The sequence below is a fragment of the Vipera ursinii genome (genome assembly GCF_947247035.1).
Source record: "Vipera ursinii genome assembly, chromosome: 6".
Taxonomy (NCBI): Eukaryota; Metazoa; Chordata; class Lepidosauria; order Squamata; family Viperidae; genus Vipera; species Vipera ursinii.
The window spans coordinates 22682802-22700888 of NC_139515.1; the positions used below are offsets into that span (position 1 = coordinate 22682802).

At 34.5% G+C, this 18087-nt stretch overlaps 1 protein-coding gene across 4 annotated transcripts in view; it reads left to right on the forward strand.

Moving 5' to 3' along the window:
• The window catches only part of CADPS2 (calcium dependent secretion activator 2), a 409931-nt gene that overhangs the window by 310256 nt on the left and 81588 nt on the right, over positions 1 to 18087 (forward strand). For 2 of the 4 annotated variants that reach the window (XM_083366018.1, XM_083366019.1), the window contains exons 19-23: positions 535 to 676; positions 810 to 929; positions 9099 to 9254; positions 11254 to 11401; positions 16853 to 16927. In XM_083366018.1, the coding sequence (XP_083222144.1) occupies positions 535 to 676; positions 810 to 929; positions 9099 to 9254; positions 11254 to 11401; positions 16853 to 16927 (641 nt within the window). The remainder of the gene's footprint in view (positions 1 to 534; positions 677 to 809; positions 930 to 9098; positions 9255 to 11253; positions 11402 to 16852; positions 16928 to 18087) is intronic. The other 2 variants (XM_083366020.1, XM_083366021.1) reach the window with 1 other exon arrangement.

Sequence of the window (18087 nt, forward strand, 5' to 3'; positions counted from 1 at the left end):
TGTGTTTCTTTACATACCCATATATCTATATGAAAATAATACATTAAGTAAACAGTGCTTCCATCTGAATTTCCTTTGTCTGCACAAATGTTGTTCTAGGCAGAAACATAGGAGTATACTGTTTAAATGTTTGCATGCTTGTTCACTTCAAATCTATCCTCACATTTCCAAATTATTGTTCCATTTTTAAATTTGATTTTTGATCGGGTTACATTTCATTTCCAGATAATTTTATGTTTTGGAGGGGTTTTTTAGGACATTTCTATTTGAAAACATGGCTGTTTATTGTCATTGGCCTACAGATGTATAATCCTACTCATGTTTAAAGCAAGATTTTGTTGAAATCAATTTGCTTTCTCTCCAATGTACATAGTCATGCACTCTTCAGGAAGTGTTTAGCCATTAAATCCAATTTTGATTATGTTTTAGTTTACCATGACAGTCTTTTATGAAACATTAGGTTTTTTTATCTTAAGCCTGTACAAATGAGAAAGAAGTAATCACAACTGAACTGTTTTTGTTTTGTTTTTCAAGCACTTTTGTGCAATGGAAAGTTTCACAAGCATTTGCAAGAGATTTTTGTTCCCTTGGTCATCCGCTACATTGATCTCATGGAATCATCCATTGCCCAGTCCCTTCACAGAGGTCTTGAACAGGAATCATGGCAGCCTGTCAAGTAAGTGTTTCTGGAAAGCCTACACCAACTGCACCTATAATATCTTTATTCTCATTTTGGTTTGTTATTCTCCTCAACGTTAGTTTTTATATATTATTTTTATGGTTTCCATGCATTGTTTATTTCTTCACAGGACCATCACCAACAGTCTTCCCAATGTAGCTCTTCCAAAAGTTCCAAGTTTGCCTCTTAATCTTCCACAGATACCTAGTTTTCCTACACCAACATGGATGGCTTCTTTATATGACTCCACGTGTGTATTTTTGACTGAACTTTGAGTGTCTGTATGTGTCTCAGCTCTGCATGGCCTTGCTAGTGTCATGTTGTACAGCTGCATTTGGACCGCATGGTGTTTGTGATCATTGGATTGGAAATTAGAATTTTTTGGTTGAGAGCCAAGCATGGAATGTCATTGGATTGTGCTTTTTGGTGTATAAGATCTCAGTAGGATATTACTTAAAATTAACTAGGTAAAGGTTTGTTATGGTACACTTAACAATCATCACCCTTAATTACATAATTGCTCTTATTTAGTTAATAAGCAGTATGGAAGCACTTTAAATTATTGTACTCAAGTATATTTTTTTAAAAAAATGTCAACAGCTCTTTGTGTTTTGGCGTGTTGTTACTAATCCACTGCATGTGCCAAATAATTTCAAAAGCCACAGCAGTAGCAGTTGGTTTTATTATTTTTATGAGACTTTGATAGTCTTCTTTTATTAAAGCACTTCTAGCATTAATAGAGTTCAATTCCCAACTAATTACACTGCAGCCGACTGAGATTCCATCTCTATTTTTTACAAAACAGAATCAGATAGTTTTCTGTGTTTTCAAAGAGCAACTTTACAATTACTATATACATTATGGTTATGTTATATTAGGAAAATGCATTCAGTAAACTGAACAAAATTAGCAATATGTGAAGAGAGACTTCCAAAATTGTACTAGTCAAGAAGCATTGTCCAATTTTTATGATGTTTCTTTCTACACTAATTGAGAGAAGATGAAATGGTGGAAAATAAGGGATGACTATAAAAAGGTTTAAAAAAAGGGAGCCTCAACTTTTACATGGTTGTATGATTCCAACAAGGCAATCCCAACATAAAAGCTTCTCCTGGATGCATCCAGAAGTACTGTACTCGCTAAAACCTGTCATTTAAGTGTACTGTATCCACTAATTTAAAAAATTCAGTAGATTTACATGTACATATAATTGTTGATGCCAATATTTTTTCTGCTATTTATTGTCTCATTTCCTGTAATTGGAGATTCTATTGTTTATGTAGCTATAACAAAACCATTCATGCCTAAGGAAGGAAAATTAGAAATTACAGCACTTCCAATAGTATAAAAAATATATCCAGAATAGCATGGACACATGAAGAGGTGAAGGTTGATTAGTCGACTGGAACATTATGGTGAAGATTACTGTATTTTACATTTTCTTGCATTCTTATTATATTTAACTCAAGACCAAACAAAGCAAGACTTCATTCATACGATTACCAATTTTATAAATGAATGTTTGAAATAAATAGGTAGGCGGGCTGATTTGGATCAGGATTCGTGTACGTGAAGTAGAGGGACTTTATTTATTTTATTTATTTATTTTAATTCCATTTATATCCCGCCCTTCTCCGAAGACTCAGGGCAGCTTACAAGCTTAGCAGTAGCCTTCATTCTATGTATATGCCTGCTTATTAGGGCTTTCACACACACCCCAAGCGGCATTATTACAAAGTCAGCTTAATTGCCCCCAACAATCTGGGTCCTCATTTTACCTACCTCGGAAGGATGGAAGGCTGAGTCAACCTTGAGCCTGGTGGGATGCGAACCTGCACTAATTGCAGGCAGCTGGTGTTACTTAAGGAGGCATTAGCCCACTGCTCCACCAATCCCTTGCCATGCTTAGATTTGATTGAGAAGTGCTCTGCTTGTTTTCAAAGTTTATCAAAAGTCAACCTGGTGAGGTTTAGACAGTGGCCACACCTCTGAATAAATAGTTTCATCCACTCCCATTTTTACTTTCTGAGACTGACTTATTGGATCTATATTGTATTTAGATAAAGATGACATTAGATGTTAACACTTTGCTTTCCAGTATTTCTGTTTCCCATATACAGTATGAAATAAAAAATAAACTTTTGAATTAAAGATATTAAGCACATTTTCAAAATATAGAACATAAGAATTGTGCATTTGTATTACTTAAGATAATGTAAAGTCTTAAAACCATATTTCATCCATTTGATGAAAACCTGAAGAAAGCAACTGAAATAAAGATTTGGGCAATATAGAAAGTAGTTGGAATTTTCCTAGAGTCATTATGGATTTCTCCACTGATTCAGACATTAAGAGTGGGTTCTTAGCCTGCAGTTCAAGAGATAGCAAGATATCAGCTACCTGTGAATAATGGGTCTGCCTCAGTACATCTAGAAGTTGGTTCTGGTCATAAGGGACAAAGCTTAATTTTGAGATAGTGTCACCAGCTAATAAAGGCCAAGCTTTGGAGGTTGCTACAGGTCCTCAAATGAAAGAGGCAGCAACATCTCTAATCAAGCAGAATCAAGAAGTATTTTACAGCACTTTCTTGACTATTTTCCCTTATTGGAAACAACTTTCTTGTTTTCATGGAAATTTCTGCTAAAGCTGCTTGAAGTCAATTTTACATCTTGAACTACAAGAAGAAGAATCCATTAGGGTTGCTCAAAAAGCTTAATAAAACTTAAAAATAGAAAATGACAAATGTTGGTGGTGAGATGAGAGATAAACCACACAGAATTAATGTATAAAGCATTCTGACACTGCAGAGATTGATGGGAAAACTGGAGCTCATAATGAGCTGAGATTTGTTAAAGATGCTAACATCAATGAAAAATGTGCTTCATATAAATTCAAAATAAAAAGAATCAGTGCACTAGGTACTCCTAGTTTAAAAGTAGAATCATAGGGCTAGAAGGCACCCAGGAGATCTTCTAGTCCAACCCCACTTCCACCCAAAGCAGGAGACCTCATACCTTCCTGGACAAATGATTGCCCAATCTTTTCTTGAAAACTTCCAGTGATGGAGCACTCACAATTTCGGGAGGCAAGCTGTTCCATTGATTAACTGTTCTCACTATAAGGAAATTTCTCCTTAGTTTCTGTTTGGATCTCTCTTTAGTAAGCTTCCATCCATTGCTTCTTGTCCTACCCTCAGCTGCTTTGGAGAATAAGTCAACTCCCTCTTCACTGTGTCTACATCAAGTACTGGAAGACAGCCATCATGTCACCCATAATCCTTCTCTTCATTTGGCTAGATATACTAGACATTCCCTTAACCGCTCATAATATGGTTTACCCTCCAACCCCTTATTATCTTTGTTGCTCTTCTCTGCATTCTTTCTAGAGCCTGAACATCTTTTTTGTATCATGCAACCAGAACTGGACATAGTATAGTATGGCCTCACTAGTGCAATATAAAGCGGTATTATTACTTCCCATGAACTTGATGGTGTCCCTCTGTTGATGCAGCCTAGGATTGCATTGTTGTTGTTGTTGTTTTTGGCAACTATAGCACACTGCTGGCTCATAATTAAGTGGTGGTCCATTAGGATATCTAGACCACTCTCATAGTTACTACTGTTAAGCCAGGTACCACCTATTTTATATCAGTGCATTTGGTTTTTTGCATAAATACCAGACCTTATTTCTCACACTACTAATTAAGATTAAGTCTTTTTCAACAAAAAAGTGTGAGTTCAATCATGCGGTTATGAACAGCAGTATGGAAGAACTGGCTTCAAGCTTGTGATTGATATAAGGAATAATATTTCTTCTGTATGAGATGAAATCTTCAGGGTCACATATATTTCATTCATGGAAATGTAAGTTATTAACTGATTGTTTTGCTGAAGCATTATATATTTGATAAATCCTGGAAAATGAGTAAGGGTCAGATGAATGAAGGAAAAATGTTATCATTATCCTAAAGAAGAAATCCAGGAAACTATAGACCAGGCATGTCAAACTCGTGATGTCACGTGACATCACACGATGTATTGCAACTTTTTCCCTATTGCCGGCAATAGGGTGGGCATGGTTTCGGCGTGACGCATCCAGCCTGCAGGCCGGCAGTTTGACATGCCTGCTATAGGCCAATCAGTCTGGTATTAATTCCTGGGATATTTTGGGATGTAGTAATTACCAGAATATCACATGGATCTGTCCAGACCTTCTATTTCCCAAACAAATATTTTTTTCAGTTGGATAATTTTCTTAATATATTGTGGGAATGCTGTAGATGTAATGTATCTTACTTTTAGCAGTATTTTGCTGAATTATGACTTTGAGTTAAAGAGAGATTTTGTGTAAATGTTAAAAAACAAACATTGTAGTAATAATAACAGTTTGATAGTGGAACTAGATACTCAGAAAGTAATGGCTAGTATAGGCAGAGGCTGGACAATTAAGGAGGACTTGATAGCATAACAGTTAAAAGGATACATACCTGACTGAAAAAACAAACTCATTGAATGCTCATCAATGGTTCGTCATTAAAGTGGAATGAGTTATCTAGTGGGGGTGCCACAAGGTTCAGTCATAAGCCCTTTCATCATATCATTCTATTTTATTCTGTTTTTGATCAAAACCTATTTCAAATATTGTGCCATTTGGGCACCAGTTTTTAAGTATCACAAAAATAGTAATGGGTTCAAAGAAAGATAAAGGTGATTAGGGGATTAAAAACTAAGCCCCATGAAGAGAAGTTGAATAAACAGGAACTGTTCAGCTTTGAAAGGACTGAAGTGGATGTAGGAATAAGGATATGTAACTTCTTCAAAAGAAATGCTTCACAGAAATGCATCTTCTTGGCTGTGCACACTCTTAAATGCAGGTGATAAACAGCTATAAAAAACTGGAAAAACAATGGCTGCTTTAATGATTCTAAGAGAAGTGTTTGCTCCAACACATGGTGAAATATTATTTTTCAGAAGGATGAAGGAATGTTACGCAAATGATTACACTCTGTTTTATATTTCTCCCAAATGAGAATGTGACAAAAATATTCATAACAGTTTGACAGGAGAACCGGAGAGTTTGGGGCTTCCCTTTCTTGAATGGTATTTTAATTTTGGATTTCCCCTAAACTGGGTTACCTAAATAGCCCCTTATGATACAAACACGTGACAACTGTTAATCCTCTCAGTCGAGATTGATACCTATATTTAGTTTCTTTTATCATATACTGTATATTTAAATCTTAATGAATTTATTAGTCCTTGGAAATTCAAGGCTTTCATTTTTTGTATTTTAATGCACAATTTACAGAAAGTAACAATTGTTTGATTACTTGTCTTACTTTAAAAAATAATGAAAAAATAAAATTCAGATCAATAAACCAGGGATTTAGAAATGTCATGGAATGACAGAGATACAGATTGTCTTTCTAATTTCTTAAAAATTGTATTTTAAAATATTGTTTAGGATACACATTGAATAATGTATACATGGTCTCTTAGATAAGCAGGATGTTGTATATCTCTGAGAAGGGAATTCTCAGTCCCACTAGCTTGCTCCTTGCCAAGCATGGAGGAGCCCAGCTGAAATAAGATTGGATCCTCTTTTTATGTAACATGTCTGCACACAGACCTGCACAGAACCATGTACACATTTTAAACAATTAATTATAATATTGCTCTTGTGGTGGCATTTCTATTCAAAGAAGTGCTTTTCTTCTGTGCATGGTTAGGAGCAGTAAATGTGTGTTCTTACCTGTCATTACAGTCTCAGGAAAATAATTACTTTGTTTTCAGTTGTTTTTGCTGGCCACCCTCTTTAATGGTACATTTGGGGCATTGTGTATTAAGGTGGAGGAGGTATTAAGAGAGCAAAATGCTATGTGTAGTATTCAGTGTTCTTTTTGATTGGTCCCTTGAGAATCTAGTGCAAAGGATATCTTGGCTAGACGATAAAAGCATGCTGAATTAGAGTTGTCTGAGGAAAACACACTTGAAGCAGGAGGGAGTTGGAACAATGTGTTGCAAAAGAAAGAAAGGGAATATAATTAGCCAGGAGAGAAGTTCTCTTTCAAAGATACTCTTTCATTTCCATTCAGTGCTCACTTTTACAGTTCTAAATAAGACCTCTGTGCTAACTCAGAGGCTTGTTTGTAGTATCAGGAATGTAAATGGTCAAGTGAGGCAAGAGGAGACACACATTCCTATGGGTTAATGAGTCCAACAAAATGAGCCAACAAATAAAATTATAGTTTTGAGCTATATTTAACATGATTTGGGGCACTGTGACTCAGTGATTAAGAACCTATCACTCTAAATCAGTTGCCAGGGATCTGGAATTAGGCAGAACCAGTGGTCTCTTAAAGGCATGAAATTACACTTTTGCAATCTGAATTCTTAGGTAATAAATAGCCAAACTTTGAAGTGAAAATACTGCTTTCAAAATGTATGACACTGGCTCTATAAAAATATCAAAGCTGATCTAATTTGTATTTGTCAATTGTGGCATCTTGTAAATCTCAGGACCAGCATAAAATAACTCTAGAAATGTTTTTCCTTTATTGAGAGCTTTACTCAGATTATAAATACTTCACTGGTCTTTCTGGGTTGATGCTTCATCAGACAAAAAACATGCTATATAGATGCTGAAGGCTAACATACATCCTATTTTTCATATACAACTAATTAGATTGTAGTTCTGTATCTGTAATTCTGTTTGGTTGTTGTTGTTGTTGTTGTTCCTTTGTGCTGGGAGTGATGAGAACTACCTGAAAATTAGGAAACATACAGGGTTTCTGAATGCTCCTGAGTATCTAAGTTTATTAAGAATTCCTCATATCTTGTTCTTCTGTGGAAGCTGGAGATGAATAGGCTGGACACAATTGCATTCTGCATTCGGAATGCATTCTGCCTTCGCCACTACATATGACCTTCACAATAATAAATTCACTTGCCTTCAAGGACTGGGTGAACTTGAACCCAAGCCTATAATGACAGAATTATCATTGGTAAATTCTATAAAATCTGAGGTATAAGTAAGGCTAATACTATAGTAATCATATATTGCTTTTTACATAGAACAGTCACAAAAGTCTAAGATTTGATTTCTCATGATAGAACAATATATGACCATGAGAGACTTCAAGTCTAATCAGTGCACATTATGGAAATAGCTTATAACAGAACTAGACTGTTGTTTCTCCATGTCATATAATATATGTGGGTATATGCATAATTATGTATTTATTTTTGTCATATTTATGTAGTGTATATTGGAGGTGGTGCTCCTTTGAGAGCTGTATGCAATGAAATTTCATTTTAATGTATGCCGATTAATGTACATTCTAAGTGGCAATAAAGTTATTCTTATTCTATTCTATTCTATTCTATTCTATTCTATTCTATTCTATTCTATTCTATTCTATTCTATTCTATTCTATTCTACTCTACTCTATTCTATTCTATTCTATTCTATTCTATTATTCTATTCTATTCTTTTCTAACAATATTATCAGCAAATACATACATACACATACATGCACATGCACACACATGGACGCATACATGAAATTGAAACATCTGATTGAAAATAACCGGTTGTATCATTTGTAGCAACAAAATTATCATAAATGGCCTGGTATCCTCCCCATCCTTTACTGTGTAATAAATCATTTTCGGCCCATTCCCAGTACTTAGGATGAATAGTAATTTTCCGTCAGACACAACAAACAAGAATTTACACATGTTAAGATTGTAATATTAGTGCTAGTGTTTTGCTTTTGTTTTTTTAATAGTTAATTTACTGTTAAGGATGTATTTATGTAGATATGAAATAATATCAGAATTTCAACTTGACCTCTGTAAAGTCCCCAAGAATTGGACCAGAAATGATGATGGACACCTGACTTCTTTCTTGACACCATTGACTCCAATTAGGACATTAATGGGATTAAAAGCAGTACTCCGCGATATTTTTCTGTTGTTATATTGTGGGAGAAAATTAAATGATATTAAGCAATAATGTGCATAAATCATCACCACCAAGTTGTAAAAGTCAGCAGAGTAACTTAGATAAATTCCAAACTTCCATTTTTTTATCAATATCAAAGCCCTGTCTTAAGATCAGATTGCTTCTTCCTGCTCAGCTCTGTTTGGTTCACACCTGAAATGAAATAGCTTCAGTACATTAAATAACCCTACTGCTCATGCCTGAATTGTTCCTTTCTCTCTAAGCTGAAATGAACCACTGTTAGAGCCACACCAGATTTGTATGACAAAGCTACCCAGTAATTACAGCAAAATAATAGTGATCCCAGGTCACTTGTTTATGACAAGTAGCTGAAATGCTTATAAATATAGAAATAGTATTTATACTTTATCTTGTGCTCTGGTTCAAGTATAATAGTATTTTTTTTGTTTGTTAGTAATGGGTCAGCAACATCAGAAGACCTCTTCTGGAAACTGGATGCCCTACAGATGTTCATCTTAGATCTCCATTGGCCAGAACCAGAGTTTGCCCATCACTTAGAACAGAGACTTAAACTTATGGCTAGTGATATGATAGAAGCTTGCATCAAAAGGTATGTGTTCATAACTTTGTATCTAATTTATAAAATAATTGTAAAAAAAATCAATCAATCAATCCGGATCTTCCTTTGGGAAGATATTTTAATTAAGAAACAGGTTATATCTCTGGTAAGTATACTTCCTCATCACTTCTTGGTAGGCCTGATCTGTATAAGAGCACAGGGCAAAGGAAAAATGACTGTTCTGTTTACTTTGCTATGTTCACTGTTCATACAAAGGAGATGGATGAATTGAAAGCAAGAATAGGTAGCAACAGATCCAGAGCTCCAGTGGAACCTCATTTATGCCACAGGTTTCAGCTGGTACCTATCACTGGAGTTAATCTGTTAACCCTTTGAGGTAGTTCAGATAAAAAGCACAACTATGAGTACTAACTCTGTCTTTTTTGCATGGTTACATTGACAGAATCTTGCAAGTCTGAAACTATTTCTTTCCTTTTACTATCTAGAAAACTAGGGAGGGTCCCTCCTGAAGTGCTTCCCTCCCCTCCTATGGCTGAGATATCTTTACATGATAGTTGTCTATAGTCTGTGGCTCTTTCTCTCATCTCCTAAGATCATTTCTATATATCATTACATGGTGACAAATCTTTTAGGGCTAACATTCAGAAATACATACTGATTGCCTTGGTTTATGTACTGGAGGGGCAAGGGGACTATAACTCACAGTCTCCCTTTTCCACACTGGTGCCTTAACCATTACACCAAAAATAGCACCAGATGCTAATGTTCTGTTTCCATATATGTCCTTCAGTTTCATGGATTACTTTGTATTGCTTAAGCTGATAAACCAATTCATTGAAGCAAAATTTCCTGCACAAAACTTTCCTCTCTGTCCCACAATGCCAAGTGACAACTCCGCATATTATGGAGTTTCTGCACAATGTGTTCATGGTTCTTGGAATGTTCAGCAAGAAATGCTCCTCGAATTTGGATTCAAATCCTGGCATTTACACATAAGTAGGCTTTATGTAAGTATCATATGGTGAATTTTCTGACAAAATGGCAAAATGAACCCCAATCACTATAATATGCAACTGGGGAGCAAAAGCATAAAGCAGAAGATCTATCTAGCTACAGTTTCCAGTTCAAGCAATCGACATTATTGCTTTTTTCATCACTGGACATGAAGAAAATGAAGATTCTTAGAAAAAGTATTCAATACTGTCCTTCATTTTCAAGCTCTTGAAGAACTTATTGTTTTTCAGGTTACTAATACAAGCTAGAGCTAAACAAATGACTGAATGAATAGGCAGAAGTAAAAACATTTCATGATAAATTGTATATATTTGATTATTGAAGTCATGCACAAGAACTCTACATCATGACCACTATAAATATCTTCTGAAAGAATGGTAGCAGTACATATGCACTGGTCAGACTAGCCATATTTCACCATGCTGCCATAAACACAGTGTCCTGGTACAATTATGATAATAGATTCATCAAGCAGAGGAAACTATAATATGTCCACTGATCTTTAATTGTTTGTGGTGTTAATCATTCTACCATAATCTATTCTTGGCTTCACCATGCCAGTTATTTCTGAATTATACCTCTGTGGGAGTTATTTGTGTAAAGGAACAATTATTATGCTTTTTCCATCTATTCCCCTGCTCATTTAAAATGTACCACATGTTCTGAAACTCTTTAACATTTTTAATTGTCAGGAATCCTTGAATATATTATAATGGGGTCTATGATCAGCTTTTGTTAATTTGAAATTTGTGCAGAAAACATTCAACAATCTGTGCTTTATCTGGGCTATGCTTTGACAAGCAGCTATTTTGTTAAATCAATATCTAACCTTGAGAGGACTATCGGAATTTAGAACTTATAAATATGATAATCACATTAGTTAATGTAACACGCATCTAAACATTTCATATTTGCCTTTCACATGTTTTCACTGAATTCCACTTTTCATTTAGTTTATTTAAAATATGACTGACAAATCTTTCAATTTCTGTAAATCCCATGTTTCAATTAATAGAACAAGAGCTGCTTTTGAACTCAAAGTGCAGAAGACAAACAAATCAACAGATTTGCGTATTCCTTCTTCTGTATGCACAATGTTCAACATACTAGTTGATGCCAAGAAGCAAACTGCTAAACTTTGTATTCTGAATGGTGGGCAGGAGGTAAGAGAATTCCAGCAGGAACATTCATGATGACAAATCTTAATAAAGATGCAAAAGGTTTCGGGGTAATTTTATGCCAAACATTTATTCATTTGTGTGTTTGTGTGTGAGATACACACTTACACACACACACAATGCCCCTCCCTATGTACATATGCACATACATTGTAAACCTCATTTTTTCCATAAATCATATGGACATTCTTTTTTCACAAAATACAAAATTACACAGTAATTTGAAAATGTGGTGCTGCTTTAAACAATGAAGATTGTTATGTGTCATGATTTTCAGAAATACAATGATAATTGGTAACCATTTTTTAAGAAAAAAAAGCCCAGATGTCCAAAAATATTATATTACATTATTTTGTGAATGCCAATGGATTTAGTGTTGGATATGATGATGTTAATTCTTCTACTGGTAACTAATTCATCCAGAAAAAGTTACCATGAATGAATTCTTTTCCCAAATAATTATCGGGGACAGGTGTGGCTTACAGAATAGAAAAAGCTCTTGTAAACCAAAACATTGAGCATAAAATGCAGAGACCTATAGATACAGCTACTGAATTGTTTGCTGAGTTTAGTCCTTTTCCTAACATTGAAATAGGGCTTCTCTATTACTCTCTTCTTTCCTTCCCTATCTGGTTACCTCGTCTGCTTTTCCCATTCCAAATTTTGCTTTCCCTTCTGTTTTATGTGCAATTATTGTCCCTCTCTTCCCACCTTCATTGTGTCTAATTCTTTTTGCAATTTTTGTATTTCTGATATAAGAGTGGTTTGTGTGAGAGAGAGAAAGAATGCTTTTATATGTACATGGGATTTAAATAATTTAATAATTTAGGAACCTCATATACAATTAGTAGCTATGATTAGATAGATTGATAGAGAAGCTGCATAGATGCCTTCCTTCCTTCCTTCCTTCCTTCCTTCCTTCCTTCCTTCCTTCCTTCCTTCCTTCCTTCCTTCCTTCCATCCATTCATTTATAGTATAAATAACACAATAACAGAGTTGAAAGGTATCTTGGAGGTCTTCTAGTCAAACCCCCTGCTCAAGCAGGAAATCCTATACCATTTCAAACCAATAGTTGTTCAATCTCTTCTTAAAAACCTCCAGTGATGGAGCACCCACAACTTCTGGAGGCAAGTCGTCCCACTTATTAATTGTTCTAACTGTCAGGCAATTCCTCCTTAATTCTAGGATCATGATTCCTGACTGACTCCTGACAAGGCGGGTTGGTGGGTTAGCTTTTAGCTTTTAGGTGGAATTGATAATACTATATTGGCAAGCTGGGTGTTTCCACATGATGTTTTTTCATGAATATGTATTTTTTCCTGAATATTCTTAATTTGTGATTAGTTGTCTTACATTCAGGGCCATCTTCCTTTTGAGTAAAAATAGTCCTATAAATATTTGATGTTTGAGGTATTTTGTTTCTAAAAATTACAGTCCCTCATTTTTTAATAGTTAACATATGATAAATAGGCATGCTTCATAGTTTGAGATGTATTTGACAACTCTCCTGCATTGTATTTTATTAAGACTTCCAAGGTGGTGGGGAGGGGGAAAAATCACTTTTCAGTGTTTTTGCTATGTTATGCTACAAGTCTCCATCATCCCCACTACCAAAACCAGCAGAAATTGCACTGCGCTTTTTCAATAGCCTTCAAAAAACATTGTTTCCAGTTACAGTCATCAATGTCCACAAGAAAATTGAAAACACCAGAAAAAAGGGGTGTTTCCTATTGGTTGGTGTACGTTTGAGCATAACAATCTGGGAAGAAAGAGTATTTCTTCCTTTTTAAGAAAATTAATTAATTTAAAAATTAGGACCAAGTTACATATTGTTGGGTATACATATGAGTCATGAGCTGCAAGAAAATGATAGCTTCAAATAGAGGAGTCTGTCTTTTCTTGCAAACCATTCCCCACAAAATACCAAAGAGAGGCCATAAAAGGGGCAAATGCTTCTGTTGAACAGGAGATGAAAATGCCAGAACTTGCTTCCTCCAAGAAGCATTGGTAACTACCAAACCAATTAGAGCGCAGATCTTTCTTGGGTTTTTCAAATTCACAATGCTACAGTACCATACTGTTTTACTTTGCAGTAAATTGTGCTATTTATGTGCATTTATCTTTGTAGCCATCTTTGTTGTATTCTGTTTTTATTTAAACAAGCTTTTCATTAAGTCAGCTAAGATTGCTGTTTTCTATATTATTTTATAATTATTTTCACAATTTTTTTTCTCAATTTTCTTCTTTTGGGGGGGCTTTCGGGGTATCAACCAGTTTGCAAATCAATGGGTAAGTTCATTACTTTAAATTTTGTTTTTGTTTTTTTTCCAAAGTGTTTCTATCTTTACTTGCTTTGGGTAGAATTTATAATTTCTGATTATATATCCCTAAACAAAATGAAAACAGACCTAGACAATGTAGTTCAAGGGAATCATTTTTCCCAATTGTTGATTGAGTAAAAAATAATAATTATGTAAAACTTGTTCCAGCAGTCCGGCCTGGCCTGATAGTTCTTGGGGTTTCATTTGTTTTTACTACTGTTTAATTGTATACCTACCTTGCTCTGTACACCGCCCCGAGTCCCTCGGGAGAAGGGCGGTATATAAAAACAAATAAATAAATAAATAAATAAAACTGGGGAAAGTCACATATATTTTCATATGAATATGAAAGAACAGAAGACTTATCACTGTACTAGTTGGACTTCTCAAAACATACCATATACTGCATTCTAAAGGATTCTTCCTAATCCTAAAATGATTTATTTATAGCATCAAGGTTGAAGCTAATCTTTGCTTTTCAGCAAGAATGTAATAAATGTAATCATTTATTTCTTCACCCATTTGGTTGTTTTCTAAAATATCTTCTAATGTGTTCTCTATGGAATGTAAAATGAAACACACACACCCTTCTCAATTAAGCAAGTACCTATCTGGAGTTGGAGAAAAATCTGTCTTCCTTTTGGGTAATTATGATCAATGGAAAAGCAAAAGTTATCAGCTCTCCTTTGCAACTTTCAAACAAACAAAAACCTTTCAAAACGGTTTTGCTTTTCATTAGTGCTCTATCTGCCATTCTCAAACCCACCACTTTCTCATTTTTATTAACCTTTCATTATTCAAACAACACTACAATTATCATGTGTGTCCCAGTGTCAGTGGGAGGACTTTGCTTTTGCTTTATCTGACCATCTGTCTGACCATCTACATCTTTTATCAAATTCCTCTCATGTCATGTCTTAATTAATTCTTTGTTGTAGTTTTTTTAAAAGAATCCCCCAAATTTTTCCAATATCAGATAATCAAATCAAATCATTATTACAGTCACAGACCAGCATACAGATATCAGATAATGCAATCTACTCTATTTAAGTGTCACTATAGGCAAAACAGGTTGTAGCTTTTCTTAGATTTAACAAGAATCAAACTCTAATCTCAAAGAAGGAACCTATTAATGTTAGATCCAGAGGAGCAAAAATGCCTAATCAGGTGATTTGCACACCTTTATTCAGCAAAACCTGACAGCAATGTCTACATTTATAATTACATTATATATGGGCACTTCCTCACAGCATTGTTCCTACTTCCCAATCCTTTTAAAACAGACCACTGTTACTACTTCTAATGATATGGAATACTAAAATATGAGACAATCACAGTATTTCTGCTAATAGGAAATAGGACTAATAGGAGGATGCCATTAATTAATTCAATCAGTGCCCCAAAATGGAGGGGAAATCAATTGATATATTATGCGCTTTCCCCCCCCCCCCAATTTGACATTTTCAAATTTTTATGTGTGTCTAGTGAGTATTTATGAAAGGGTGAAATTGCACAGCTAACTAGCTATCATTCCTATCATTTATTTAAAAAAAATCCCATTGAGATCTGTGAATATGATATCATAACCATCAACTTTGCAATTAGATACTTTTCCTTGGCAACTGTTGAAATGACAAAGGGAAATAAGTTCTGAACAGCAAGCATTGGTACTCATTGTAAGGACACCTTCCAACAACTACCATTTCCACTGCACTAAATATCCAAAATCCTTCAGTCTTTCATGTAACAGAAAAGCAGCCAGAATTAGAAAGCCATCCAGCCTGGCATTTGTCTCTCCCATTGCAGAAGGAGAGAAGAAAACACCATTTTCTGTGATTATAATCTTGACATGATTATTCTAGTGACAGTTGTAGCTGTGGGTTACATTATAGCATGTGGAACTCTTTGACATCACATATCCTACAGAAAGTTTGGGCTTAGCAGAGCTGTAGGGCCAGCACATTTGAAGGTTAGGGGTTAGGGAAGGTTGATAGCTTCAGTAGTTTACCTAGATAAACCAAGCACTGGGGATCATGCTTAACATACTTTTCTTAAAAGTAGTTAGTATGTGTATGTAACACTTTGAAAAAGGAAGTAAATTGCCTTCAGGTACCCTAAATTTCAGAAGAATATGCCATGGGCTCTTACAAAGTTGAGTGAATGTTTAGACTGATGCTGGCTGTTCTTTATTCAAAGCATTATGCTGTTGCTGATTCATGTAGCCTTGAACCATCAAGATAGGGTTAGTCTTTATAAGACACATTTTTTGTGAAGTGGGCTAGTGGAGCATTCTTTGCTTTCAAACAAATGTTCTGATGGAAGAATTACTTTTTTGAATGAATATATGTTCAGAATAAAAGAAAGAGCCTTTGCTCCCACAAATTGCAGGATGGACGCTTGCTTTATTATTATCAAAAACAGAATGTGAAAGTCTTTCAGATTTAAAATGTGTTTCTTAAAGAAAATGTTTTCATTAGTGAGAAAAAGGCAGTAGTAGAAAGATGGAGAGCGGCAACTGATTTAGCTATTATATATTTTATGGTTGAGTAATTTATTACCATTCTTCAGGTTTTCTGATTAATTTTTATTTTTTGCCCATTTTAGAGCAGATTGTATAGGAATTGTATAACCTGCAGCTCACTTCACTCTTAAAAGGGTTTTTTGAAGAGCAAACAATTGGCCACTCATTTTATTTCTGAAGAACATAACATGTGAATGAGAGTTATCAGACAGAAAGTGGTTTATTTACTAAATCTTCTTCTCGTCTTGCTTTTGCAGCTAAATCAGCCCTTCAGGGGTAGAGGAATACATAGCTACCTTAATTACATAGAAGACAAAAATATCCTTCACATTCCTTTTCCTGCATAAGACCTTGCTGCATCTAAATAATAACCCCATTAGCTGCTTAACTCAAATGCATACACAGGAAATCTTTCTGGATATTGTATGAAAGAAAGTAATTTGTGGGTGGATCATTTTCAAGGCTTTATTCCTTTAATAATTTTAAATAACTCTGATCTGTCGGTTTTTGTACCTTTGTGCAAATGTGACTTATGACAAACAGCATTGTGCTCATTTAATATACTAATGCTACTTTGGTTTTCTGAACCACAGCAACAATATCATTCAAAAATTGATGATTTGATTGAAGAAACCATGAAAGAAGTAATTTCACTTCTTGTTTCAAAGGTAAATATTATTATTTTTTTCAGAAAATTTGCACTTGGGGAGAAAAATAAAATATCCATATCTGCTTCTTATAAATATTTTTTTTATATTTTCCATGTTCTTGTTTTTAAAATAAAATAAGGACTAACACTCCATGAGATCATCCAGATACTTATAAGTGTAAATTGGATTCAAATTTGAACAAATCTTTTTATGCAATATCTATTAAGCAGATACGATTATCTTATCTTTCATGCTACAGTGCCTTAATTAATTAACAGCATTTAATATGACCACATTTTTACTATTCCAAGATTAGCTTTAATTAGATAAAGGAAATTCTGGTTTGCTGCATCTTGCAGTGAAGGAAAGTATGTTTTCAGTCTCTTCAAAAGATTTTTAAGCCTACTTTTGGTTACGCATTTGTTCTTATATGAAAAAGTTCAAAAGACATTGGCTAATCTGTTTTTAATCTTTCTTGTTTGAAATGTTGCTATTCAGTTTTTCTGCTTTTATGTACACTCTTTATCTAATTCTGACAGTTTGAGGATATATCAAATAATAAGGGTGCTGGTGGGCTGAGAGATAGCGGAACTCCTTGTTCGAGGGTTATTATACACTGCCCTAGGAATGCTGTATTTTAATTTGGGTTGATATTTTTTATTAGTGTTTGAAACTTACTGTTTGCCCCTCTAAATTGTGTGTCAAATGAACAGCCATGCAAATAAATAAAATAAAGGTGCAAAGCATAAGAATGGGGGCCATCATTTTCTCTCTTCCATAGGAAGAATATGAGCAAATTTATATGTTTAGTTCTAAGAGTTTTATAATGTATTAAGATTTAAATTACTTTTGCATTCAATTTCACATGATCATAAAGGGGAGCTTCAGTAACATTAAACTTTTGTTTCTCATCATTAAGGGAAAAAAAGATTTTAGGTCCAAGGAGTAACAATAGATCTCTGTTGGAATATCATATAAAATTGGAATCGGATAACCACTTCTTGCATAATATTTTTATGTTGCCATAAGTCAAATAGAACTCAGAAGAATATAATTATCTTTTCCCTAGATTTCCAAGTGACTGCAAAACCATGATAATACTTCATTTTTGCTTTGTATCCAACATATTTTGATATATTGGTTAGATTTCTATCCTGCTTCCTTTTAATATGACCACA